Consider the following 13,282-nt stretch of genomic DNA (forward strand, 5'->3'; position numbering starts at 1 on the left):
TTTTGTTAAAATACTTCTGCATTACCTTGACGTGGCCTGTTTTGGCTGAAGGGAGTCATTGGTATTCTGGAAAGTAAGCAGCAAGAAGTAAACCAACAAAGAACTGTCTGAAACCAATACTTTGTACTATTGTGCTGCTCCAGTGATTGCGTGAGATTCCCCATAGAGTTTGATGAAGTGTCCTCAAAAGCAAATCACAGCATTCCTCAAGGACAGAGGCAGCGGCTCCAGGGGCTGGCAAGCCCCAAAGGCAGCACCTGGCTGAAGCAGTGCTGTTTGGTGCATGCAGAACGGATCCCTCTCTGCTTTGGGGACAGCTTGGCTGTCTGTTGTACACATCCACACTGCTGTGACATGGCCTGCATCCCAGCAGAAATTGCTGCACAACAATACAGGTGTCCTTGGCAGTGGCACGACTTGCAGTGCTGGATCGTGTCCTGGATTATGCCAAAGTCAGTCATTCGCCAGAAACAGCGTTAATTACAGCAATACGTTACATTTAGCCTTGTCTAGAAATAAGGCATGGTGTGCTAAATGCACTCTAATTTTCTCACCCTACCTCTATCCATCCCAATCAGGATAAATTTTTCATGCATAACTGATGTTACAAGCTTTGTGTGGAGACCCCTCAGAAAGCTGCAGTGTTAAAATGCCAGGTGCCCACAAGGCAGACTCTTGGAGGGGCCTTTCTTTGTCACCTCCGTACACCCGTATGAGCCAAAGACTCCTGCAAAGTGCACGAGCTCAGCTGAGGAGCAGGAGCCCCAGTGCTCAGCAGCACGAGCGCCGTCAGAAACTGATGGCCTGTGGCCCAGTACCTCGCTGCATTACAAATTACCAATCAAGTTCTAAAATAATGATGATCATTCATGATATTATCACACGAAAGGGGCATTAAGATTCTCATACCAGCAATATAATTCAAAGCTAATGTTTTTTCTGATGCACGATTTACCTCGGTTTGTACAAGAGGGAAGGAAGATGTCAGGGCAGGGCATGTCACTGGTGCAATACCCAGCTGTAACGTGGTATTGCAGTGCAATAGGATAAGTTAGCCAGCAAAAATAAACGTTTCTGCTGAACCTAAGGTGTGGGAAGGGTGAAAACCATTCTTTATTGGCATCAGAAGGCACAATCTGTGGGCAACTCACCCACTTTTCTAACAAAATAATTGCAGAAAAAATAAGGGCACTGAAAATTTTAGGGATTATCCTCAAGATCTTTCTTGAGTGACTTTTATTTCAATTCCAGCCTTCAAAGGGAGATTCCAAATGCTAAATTTAATGGCAACGTATTCCCAGCGGGAACCGCACTGCTTCTGTGCACAGCCCTCCTACTCCCATCCATGAATTGAAATCAGAAACAGATGATATGAAATATGGAAAGTTTTCATCAGTTTTCAATCAAAGTAAAACATATCCTCCTATGAACTAATTTTCTTTGATCAAAATTCAACACAATTATTCAACACAACACTTTAACTGCTGCTACGAAAAACTGAAAGGAGGGGGGGAAGGAAAGGCAAAGGCCCAATGTCACATTGCTGGCTATAATTACCCTCTTATGATATTGATGGTAATGTGACTGAAAAAATCTCATTCCTACTTTTCCAGTATCACTGAAGTAACACAATTTTCTTCTATAGAAAATGAAAATATTTCATCCTCTGCCATTATTTTCCTACAGGTGCATTTCCATAGGACAAGAAGAAATGACCTCAAGTTGTGCCAGGGGAGGTTGGATGTCAGGAAGAATTTCTTCTCAGAAAAGGTGGTCAGGCAGTGGCACGGGCTGCTCAGGGAGTGCTGGATCACTGTTCCTAGGGGTGTTTAAGGGAAGGGTAGATGCAGTACTTTGGGACATGGTTTAGTGGCAAATATTGGCAGAAGATGGACAGTTGGACTGGATGATGCTAGAGGTCCTTTCTAGCCTAATTGTATGATTTCCCCCTCAAAAGTCAAAACTGCAGGCAGATGGGTTTTGCAGCACCACTCTGCTGGCTTATGAGCAGGAGCTGCTTTGACACGGCTGGTGGTCACTCTGTGATTGGTAGACACACGAAAGGCTCAAGCATGGAATATTCTCCATCTAAAACCAACTTTCAGAAACCCAGCAAGCTACTCTGTGCTCAGATGAAAGTCCCTCTGGGTCCTGTGGAAAATACTGATTTTCCTTCTACAAGAACAACCAGAAAAAGGAAGAAAGAAGAATGAAATGTTGTCTCTCTTCACCTACTCTTGTCCCTCGAGGCTGATGCTGCTGTTCCATTTTCTCTACAACCAACAAACATTCAATTTATTTTTTCAGTCTGCCTGCAGCCAAGCTTCCCTCCATCAGCCGTGCAGCCGCCCAACACGGCCTCGTTCAGCAGCATGAGGAGGGAGCAGTGCCTGCACTCACCTGTGCATTTGCGGTCTGTATCCTCCTTCTTCGACCCACTGATGGTTAGCTTGCAGTTGAAGTTCTCCTCCCAGTACTCAGCAAACCACACATTCCTCCTGTTGTTCTCCAGGGTGCGGGAGGTGAAGTAGGCATCGAACCCTGCAGGAGGAGACAGACAAAGCTCAGTCTTGGCTCCTGCTTCATGGTGAGTGTTGCAGCCTGAGGAACAAAGCCACTGCTCGCATCTCCTTCAACAGCAGGCACGTGTTCATGTCTGTCCACCACATGAGAGGCCCATGGAGAGAATGGAAATCATTTGCACATTTTATCTCCTCAACTGCACCGTGCAAGATGTACTCAGCTACGGGCTGAGTTACAAAACCAGGTAAAATACATGTAGAAGAGATTAATATTAAAAAGAAAGTCATAAGCAAGAAGCGCGGATTAGATACATACAGATAAGGAATGAAGATAAATGATACCTGATGGAGCTCAATACAACTGTAATTTTTTAATTAACCTCTCCAGACCTCTAGAGAATGCAGCTCCATCTCACTCAGTTGGCCATTATCAGTACAACTTCATACTTTTGCATCATGTCTCTTCATCTCCCCTCCAGAGGAATAAACGTGGCACAGAACTTCGCAGAGGTAACTGGAAGGCAAAGCTGGGTGCTTGGCTTAAATGACCTCCACAGCCTGCAGTGGGAGGTTTCCCTGCCCGGGCCCATCAGACTCAGTCCATCACTGAGGCAGTGCAGGCACAAAGCCCCTGTGTTTTATTTTTTATTTACCAAAGCGCTTAGTGTTCTGTAGTATCTGAAACAAAATATTGCATAGCTGTGTAGCACTGAGTATTTCATAATTTTTATCTGGCTCATATCCTATCTCTCTTTAGCACTTCAACTTGCCAAGAAAAAGAGACTTTGATTTTTTTTTTTTTTTTTTCCAGTTCATTAAATTCTGGTAATAAATTGGATCTGCCATAGCGGACCAATAGTTTCAAATCAAGCCAAGTATTCCTTAACAATACAGACAATACCCTTCAAAGATCATCCTCATTTTAACGGAGTTTTCCTTACAGTAGCATACAGAACTCCAGGAGAAATATTTATTTTCCCAATGAGCAGTGGTAGTTTTAGTCCAAATCACTAATTACCCAGGGCACTGCTGTTTGCCCCTGTATTTAAGCACTCTTCCATCAGCTGTTCTCTTTCAAAGCTGAGATGACTCCTTACAGCCTGAAGGAACCCTGGTGCACACAGATACTTGCCTATCAATATGCACATCCCCCAGGTAGTCGTGATGCCAGCAATCTGGCCTTTGCACTGCAATGAGCAGAGCTCCCAGGCTCTGCCTGCTCTCTCAGTGAAACCATGCTTTCCATCTCCACTTTTTTTTCCTTTTACCATCCCAGCTTGCTCTGGGTTTTGCTTGTCTGTTTAGTAAGGAAAGTATCTGCGTGGGACAAATACAGCACTGCATGAGCACATGCTCATACAAAAACCCTTTTTTCTTTTGGTAGCCAACATATATACGCACATAAGTGTCATATATACACACAGCAGATAGTACAGACATCACAAATACATGCATATATGATCTGCAGTACTGATAACTCTATTGCAGCTTTGTCCATTTTAAGGCAAAATGTTTTATTTCTTATTCCTGGCCAACACAATTCTAGCTACGCCAGCAAAGACATTTAAGGCACAATCAAGACAGATTTCCTTCCTGAAGTTTCACAGATGAGTTGAAAAGTCAGCAGCAGCACCTGGCCCTCCCAGCCAGCTCAGCACAGAGCTCTGCCTGGAGGTATTGCTGGGGAAAGCAGATATATTCATCTGTTACTCTGAGAGTCATTATACTAATTTCCCAAACCTGACAGTCACTGTGCAGTAAGGGGGCTGCGCTCATTCTCTTCAGAGTTACATAATTCTTCCAGCAAGTGTATTTCAATAGCAGGATATTCATCACTGCTGCTGGCGGAGTGGAGCCTTCCTATGTCTTTCAAGTTATGTCTTTAGTCTGCAATGAGCAACGTGAGAACTTTTGCTTAAGGAGACAGCCTAGATTCACTGTTTTGAATGTAACCTTCCAGAACTGTAATCAAATTTCAAATTCTGGTTACGAGGCAGTTTTGCCTCTTGTTACGAAGACAGTTGAAGTATTCAAGCTATCACACAGAATCACTGTGATGATCTGAAGCATAAGGCAGATCACAAGTAAAGAAGGCTTGAAAAAGTCTGGTTGCACACAGAGAGGCTCGGGGTAAGTTACCTGACATACTAAAAAGTGCAAATCCACCAAAGAGACAAATCTCAGCTTTTCTGTCTTGTTCCTTTGCATAGCTTTGCAGCTTATAAAGATTCCAGGCAGCGGAAACAAGAAAACAGCAAGCTCTTACAAGTACTAAACTATCCCTGGCTCTTCTGATTTTGCAGTTAAGAGTTGCAGTAAATACATACCCTGCTGAAAGAGAAAAAAAGTTCCCTGCACCGTGGCCAACAATTTGTCTCTCTGAAATAAGTGGGTAAATTGACTCAATCTGGCACCCCACACAATGAAATGGAGGCAGAAGAAAAACATATGGCCTCATTAAATTAGCTTAGCAACCCATGTACTATGGGATAAAAATAGACAGCATGTAAACAGATGTTTTCAAACAAGAAAGAAAATGAGGAGTGGGGTCAACCTGCCTCCTCATGTTAGCTCTGTGCCCTACTGACCCAACCAGAACACATTTTGCTAATTCTGACTCTACTGTTTACGAGGTGCATCCAAAGCCTACTGCTCATAAAGCATAACGCATATCGACGCCAAAGAAATAAACACCGGGGTCTTCCAAAACCAGGCTGAAAGCAGCTTCAACGTTGTCTGCAGCCAAGCTTGAAAATATGCCCCTTTTGCTAAAAATACACCAGAATGCCTCCAAACCACCACAAGCTGTGAGCAGTGTGACCCCAAAGCTTCATGCTGCGACCTGCAAGCAAAACAACAGCATGGATAGAAGGCCTCGGTGCTGCACGTAAGCAATTCTGCAGACTCACCCTGGATATGTGTCATCTCCATGTACTCAAAACTGCTGTCCAGCCCTTAGTGTTGTTTTTGCAGCTTGAAATGAAAACTTTCCAGACTAAAACTGGACAAAGCTGCAGGAAAAGAGCAGAGCTGTGATGGCTGAGACCCCACACCTCTCCAGCTGTGTATTTATCCCAAGGGAGGCACCTAACAGCGATTCCCACCTTTTAAGGAAACCACGTAGCAAAATCCCCCTGCCTCAGCTGTTCCACTGTTCCACTTTGGGGTTTGTTTCTATGCACTGCCTCTAGAAAGGAAAGCACAATTTCTGCTCGTCTGTGCTGAAGCATCCTATGGAAAACACTCGTTTGACAGAAGCCAAAATCTAAGAGTATTTCCTAGGTTTTCTTGTTGCATACCAGCTAAACCTGCTTTCCTGTAAACCCACGTGCATTAATTTTATTACTGCTTAAACGAGCACTTCAAAGGGGATCTGTGGTCATAAAACCTGCGATGAATAGATCTTGGAAAGAGAAACAATATACTTGACCAATGTTCCAAAGTAAGCGACCTCTATGAAAAGTGCTTAATAAGACAAAATCAATACATCTTGATAAAACTGTAATAGAATTCCACAAGAATTACTCTAAACCTTTACAGATTTAATAACAAATAATGACGTTCTCATTGATTTTTTAATGATCCCTCCCCACTCTCAAGAAGGAAGACAGATCCCTATTAAAGAGTGAACAGTTTTAATCTTTGTTTTCTATTGACCAAGCGGAGCAGCCAAGAGACTGACAGAGGGTAAGAGGTAAGCAGAGGCCAGATGCCCATTAAGCGTTGACTGTGCAGAAACTCTCAGCCCTCACTTAATTCTGACACAGCCTATCATAACCGAACTCTGCCTGCTTACAGCAGATCAGATTTTCTGCAGCTTAGTTACAGGTTGGTTTAGAATGCTCAGTAAAATCCCACTGCTCCCAGAACATGGCTGGGTTACTCTGTATCGGCTTTTTTTTCCCTCTCTGTATGGTATTATTCACAAGAATGCAGAAAAAAGGAGTTATCACCACTGTCTGAACTGAACATGCACCACACTCATTGCTCTGTGACTTCAGACAGCAATCATCATTTTGGTTTTTTCCACTGCTATTTTTGGACAGGTAATTCTATGAAATACAATTTAAAGCAATTTTTAAGAAGGAACCCAGAAGAAAAAAATAAGTTTTTCAATTAAGAGGAAAAAGGATCTATCTTTACTATTTATAAACATCCATTAGATGCATGGCTAATAAGTAAACAAGACCTGAGTATTCTATAGCTCAGTCTTTCACTTCATCAATCATTTGCCAGGGTGGTAAAATTGCTGCCTTGCAACCAACCTTGCCATGGATTAGAATTAAACACCACAAATCCCATGATGAATTCTATGACCTCTCAACTGAAGAACAGTCTGTGCTGAGCTTATCGTATTTAGACCACTAATTGTAAGACTATGGTGGGGCTATGGAAAGACACATGCTATGTGATTTTGAGATAACCCACACAGATTTAGTTACTATGAGTTTATTGAACAGCTCAGACTCCAGCAGCTCATCCTGATCCGCGATTACAATCAACAGCTTTCTCCATTTCAGAAGGCTGCCAACTTTTGCGTCAATACAGAACATCCATGTTACTTTCTTCAGTGCGTTGGGTGTGAACCATTTTGAGTGCCACATCATCACTGAGCAGTTCCTGCCATGTTTTACCACCCAAAGCCCGGGATCCCACCCACCACAGCTCCCTAACGTGGCACCCAGCCTCACCCGACAGGACCGCACACTCGGGTGTCCATCTGACAGCTTTCCTCCTGTTAGCGCTCCAACATCTTGCACGTCACATTACCAGCACATTTGCTAGGGCTAATTACATTAAAGTGATTGAATTTCTTCAGATGGGAATTGTAAATGATACAATTACATACAAAATAGAGCTGCTGCAACACCTGTCTTAGAAAACCTGCAGATACTGCTGATTTCCTCTCTCACCCCTCCTCCCGGAGCCGGCAGATCACCCAGCACACCCTCCACACTACAGCAGGTTCCCTCCAGTCAGCTTCTCAAGTCACGGAGGATTAGGAAACTTTCCACTATATTCATCCTGACCTGTAGCTTGTTAATTCTTGGAAAAAGCCTAAACTGGAGTCTGCCTCCAAGATGTACAAACGCGTTGTCTCAAGTCCCTTAGCCAGCACTATTTCTACACTCCCACGTACCAAGCAGCTGCCCTGTTAACAAAACAGCTCCAGCCTGTGGCTTTGAATCAGAGGACATCTTAAACACACACCCAATTCTACACCATTTTTTTTTTTAAATTATTCTGATTCAGAAACCATTAAAATTTAATGTGTGCAAACGTGTTCTCTATAATGAGACTTTAAGCAGGTGTTTAAGCTTAATCTTTTTGAGCTGAAGCCAACAAGACAACTTAAATGCAGAACGCTGAGCACAGGAGTAAGAGTTTGGGATGCAGGGGCTCGGGGAGTTGGATGACCCAACCAAAAACGCTGGATGCTTAAAAGTACATGTATGAATAATCACTTCCTACTTTTGTACACGGCCAAATATTACTCCAGTGTGCCAAGATTTAGCGATTTCCCAATGTTGCCCATATATCATACTTAAGAAAATTACTTTTTCAGCAAACACCTCTAAGATATAGATAGCTATTTTATGAGATTTTACAAATGAAAATAGGTCTTATTACTTTAAATCCTTCCGATTTCATTAAATCATTACTCTTACACAGAGAAAGATGATTTTACCTAACGGGTTTATTTTCTACCTTGGGGGATTCATGCATAAATTAATCATACGGTGAAGACACAGAGTTTTTAAGAGAGGGGGTGCAAGGGAAGGGAGCAGATCCCCAGACAGCCTTCTGCTGGGATGTGCAGGTGAGGGCAGAGTCCTCACCAGGCTGCAATGACACCGTGCTCTGAGTACATCCATACGTCTGCTACTTCAGGCAGGGCACCTGCAGGGCCATTGCACGCTCATTCTCTATCGGGATAGGAATCATCACCGGCCCCACGACAGACTCAGAATTTACCAGAGGCTGATAAGAAACTCCGCATATCAAGTTTTATCTGAGCGCTTCATTCTGTGCTGTTTGTGGTCAGCCAGCCGAAATGAAAACATCAGCACAGCATGCAGCCCTTCTGAGGAAATGCTCGCGGAGATCCAACCTCCTCATCACTTCTCAGAAAGGTCCTCCAGGCCCAGGCACTGCTAAGGAAGGAAGATACCCCGCGTCGAGGAGCCGGCGATGACAAGAACTGTGGCTCATTCTCGAGCGGAAAATGAGGCTTGCTAACTTGTGGTTGTTCTTTACACAAAGAATCCCCCAATGATTTATTTCTAACATTAATCTCGCATCTCTCCTTCCATCTGATGTTACACGCTGCCCATTTTCTGCCTGAAAGCATAATGCTCGCTTCCCTGGCAGTGATGGCCAAGGGAATTATACGTGCTTTGGAGGCTAAACCGGGCTCCAGGGCTAACGATGTGGTTTTCCATGGTCAACTGCATTACAGCAGGGAGGGGAGCAGTGGGGAAAAGAGAAGACAAGTTGACAGACGAGGCAGTTATCACGGGGAAAACAGCAGGCAGATACCAATAGGGAAAGAGTGGGCAGCAAGGAGAGATGCTCCCGTTCCACTGCAGCTCTGCCCAAGAGCCAATGCTAAACTGGCTCCAGTGAAACCAGCAGCAGCCAAAAGAAATTTCCAGTATCTCAGAAGAGGAACTCTGGGCAGGCTGATCTAGGAATCCTCAGTGGCGATGCACGATCGGCGTGGATGAAGAAGCTATTCCTAAATAAGCCTTCTATGCCACTTCTTGTTTACCACATCATTGCTACGCGCTGTGAAGCATTACTTTCATGCATCAGTAATGATTTCGAGGGCAGTCAGGTCATTGGTGGTTGTTATTTAATAAGGAAAATAATAAAACCAGAGCATTTGACCTAACACATCTCTCTTGTGCCTGAAGTGCTTTCATTCTCAGACCACGTGGTCTGTGAGCAAATACAACAGATTGACCTAATTTCATGAGCAGTTTTTATTAGTTTACATTAGTTTTATTCTCCTCTACTTTGTTCAAAGCCTGCCCACACTAATAAAGGCCAGCTACACAAATTTCATTCACCCAGCCAGTAACTTATGGTTGCTGATGCCAAGTGAGTTGAGAGCAGCTACTCAATTTTCTGATTTCCTTAGCCTTCAAGCCAAAATGGTTTAATTCACTAACATCAAATCTGGGATAAAAGCATTAGATATGGGATGATAAGATCGATTTTTAAGGCAGCCAGTCTTTTTTCAGATTTCACTGCATTGCTCCAGCTGTACACTATGTAGTATTGTGGAATTGGTAAGAGAGTTTACAGATTTTCTTGACCTCCTCAATAAGACCATAACATGGAAAGGTTTTGTTAACTTCCTTCATGACAAAACAAAACAAAAGCAAAGCATTTTTGTAACAGTTGCAGATTGAAACATTGACAAAGGGTACGGTGGCTGATGTCACATCTGAAATGTTTTTGTTATATGCTACATACATCATGGACAAAGGAAATTCAGCTTACAGTGCCTAGGGCAGATCTGTGAGTGTAAGCTGTAAAGCTTCTATTATGGAAATAGATGTATGTTGGCTAAGTACCATCGTTATCACTTTTATGAAATTATACAGCTGCCATGACAATGAGATCGTGACCCAGGTGGTGTCTAGACAGCACTGTAGTAGGAAGGTTAAATACACAAGTATATTATTATTCATTATTCTACACTTCATGGCCTTCGGGCACTTCTCAGTGTCACCAGGCTCCCATTTATATCAATATAAGAGTTAGAGGAAAATCCAAAATTTATTTATTCTATTGCTGATTCTATTGCTGTATCAGCTGAGAATGAGCTTTTTCCTGTTGCAGCAGGCTCCAAAGACACATGCAACAAAGAGCTGATCCCTATCCCCTGCTGCCAGAATCCTAGGGATGGCATCACATATATCCCCTTACCGGAGCAGGAGATTGTGCTTTAACTCAAAAGGAATCACTGTTTTCTCTATCAAAAGGAAAAGACCAAATCCATGTCTCAGAGAGCAAGGGAGCTGTTACAGGGCAGAAGATGAAGACAACTTGAGCTCTCTTCCCCCTAACAACTACAGACTTCATAATGCGTGAGATTTTTGCATTTTAAGCCACAGAGGGACTTTCTAAGTTGACATCACTGTAAGTCACCGTGCTGCTTTATGTACACTGTGCTCTCCTTTCAGCTGAATACTCTACTTCTTATTCAAACGACTCCTGCTGCTGGGATGAATAATTCTTTTATGAAGTGGAATGTGCAGTCGCATAAGCCCACTCTTGCTAGTGAGGATCTGTAACTGCTGTAAAGACTATCACCCGATTCAGGCAAAACCTAATAGCTTTAAGAATATATCCAGAAGTAGAATGTTTCTCAGTAATTTGCCTTATCCTGCTACACACTTATTAGAAATGGGATATTTGTGTTGCAAGGGCCTTATCCTGGAAGTATTCGTTTTTCCTCCCACCTGAAGATGGGGTAAAATGTTTCACATTTTTTTATTAGCTATATTGCAAGGCAACAAGATATTAGCCTTCTTCCCCTCTCACTTTAATAGTCTGCCTTGAAATTATTAGCTGCTTTCTGCTGCTGGAAGCTAAACCAGCTTTTACATCGATCTCCTCCAGCAGCAGCAGCAAAACTGCAATGGAGTGAAACAGGAACTCAAGCCAGGGCAGGGAGCACAGCAGAGCTACGTCAGGCCAAGGTGCAAAAGCAGATCACTCTCTCCTATCACTGGCAGTTACTCTCAAAGCATGAGCTATTGTTTCAATATTTATTTTGCAATTAAGTATCTAACTAACCTCCTTGTATGCATCAATGTATTCCTCCCTGCGTTTCTCTGGGTTCACTCCTCATTCTCACCCTTTCTTCCTGCTCCACAGATGGCCCGTTTCATTTTAATAATGTAGAGCAGTGAAATCAGAGATATAGAGAGTCTAAATGCAGAACATGCCGGAGTGGTTCCTTCCCTTTGATAGCAGCAGCAGACAAAATGCACATCCCACATCCTTAAAAGCATTTAAACTCCAGTCATTTGCCTGCATAATTTAAAACACGGATAAAAGTACAGACATCTGTCTACATGGAGCAACCCCCAAACACAACGGGTGCATTAGTGACAGCGGGACACGCAGTGCTGGGTGACAGCAGGACAGAGGGGCCACATCCCAGCACGACGGGGCACGCAACCCAAACCTCCTCCTCACAGAGCATCCGTGCTGATGGGGCCGAGGCCCTCATGGCCACCACACAGCAGGGCCATGCACTCACTGCTTGCCACACACCACCCACGTGCTCTGTGTTGAGCTCCTTCAACACTGAGTCCATCCCTGTCCGTACGTGTGTGCACAGCTGAGGTCACCAACTGACAGCAATAATCACCCCATGTAAATATATTTATGCATCCTCAAACACGGGTGCACAGTCCCATACTGACAAACCAGGAATGGAGAGATGCTGCTTTTTCTTTCTTTTCTTTTTCTGTTAAACTGTTGACATGGTAACAACAGCAGGATGAAAGTATTAACATTCCTTCAGATTGCTGTTTAACATGGTACCTTTTTTTCCTGCAGAAACGCATTTTACAGAGCCCACGTGGTAGCACATCCCAGTGCAAGTGGTCAGCAGGGCTCACCAGCGTTTGGGCACAGGTAGCTGTGCACAGCAGCTGGGTCACTTCTTAAACTACTGCATGTGCTAGCAATCTTACTGCCAAGTTCCACTTGAGAAAATATCCCTGAGAGAGAACTTGAGATCTCCACTGCACTCCTGCCTTTTTTTTGGGGGGTGGGGGGAGGAGAAAAAAGATTTGCTTCCTCAATTTTGACAGCTGAGTTCTTAGTTGTAATCAGGTTTTAATAATTCCATCCAGCTAGAGCATGCAAGGATGGGAGCAGCACGGAATAACAGCTATTCCCTCCTTCTCTACAGCCTCCTCAGCTGATGCTGCTAACACAGTAGCAGCACTCACTCCAGCTGTGCACATTAGTCATGTCAAACTGCAAGGTGCTATCAAAAACAAGTGCTCAGACTGACATGTGAAAAGGCAAATACAAAAATAATTCAGATTTCTGCAGCCAGAGGATGCAGTCCCCCACAGGATCTCTTGCATCGCCCCCAGTCACCTGTACTTGAAACACCAAGAATATTTTAGGGAAAAGAACAAAACTTTCCACTTGTATTTAAATAATCCAGGAGCAAAATATCCTCTAGGCACATAATCCTCATCCTTTGATCACCTCTGCTGGCTTTTTCCTTGCCTCCTCTCTCTCTCTCAGGGCTATCCCACCCTGCCACGGTTTTGGCTGCGATAGTCAATTTTCTTTGTAAAGATTTGTACAGTTCTGAGTTATCAATTTTTCATAGAAATAATGGCTATAACACACTGAGGTCATGGCTTTGGTTTTCCCACTTTTCCAGTAAGAAGCCAGCAGACTGCACTCAGAAACCCCAGCCTTGTCTCTAAGGAGCCACACACAGACCTGAGAAGATCCACATCCTACAGCTGTAACTCCTTGAGCTGATACAGGGCTGCCAAACAGCCCTCACTGAGCCAACAGTGAGCACCAGTGAGAGCAGAGCTGTGGGACACGGGGCAGCAGGGCTGTGACCCTGCAGAGCAGAGAGACTGCAGGGTATCTCCCAGCAGAAACGCCTCTGCAGAGCTGAATAAGGCAATGTGAACATAAGGGAACTTTTAAATGCTCTCAAGTTGCAAGATAATTTGTATTCCCCTCTCTTCATACCAACA

The 13,282-nt window shown here is 43.8% G+C and overlaps 1 protein-coding gene across 1 annotated transcript in view; it reads right to left on the bottom strand.

Moving 5' to 3' along the window:
- Window positions 1-13,282, bottom strand: part of GRM7 (glutamate metabotropic receptor 7) — a 212,188-nt gene that overhangs the window by 73,515 nt on the left and 125,391 nt on the right. Inside the window, exon 5 of the mRNA XM_042823557.1 lies at window positions 2,401-2,541. Coding sequence (XP_042679491.1) covers window positions 2,401-2,541 — 141 coding nt within the window. The remainder of the gene's footprint in view (window positions 1-2,400; window positions 2,542-13,282) is intronic.

The sequence above is a fragment of the Centrocercus urophasianus genome, unplaced genomic scaffold, assembly GCF_019232065.1.
Source record: "Centrocercus urophasianus isolate 14NV4802_14NV808 unplaced genomic scaffold, USGS_Curo_1.0 seq_22, whole genome shotgun sequence".
NCBI classification, from domain to species: Eukaryota; Metazoa; Chordata; class Aves; order Galliformes; family Phasianidae; genus Centrocercus; species Centrocercus urophasianus.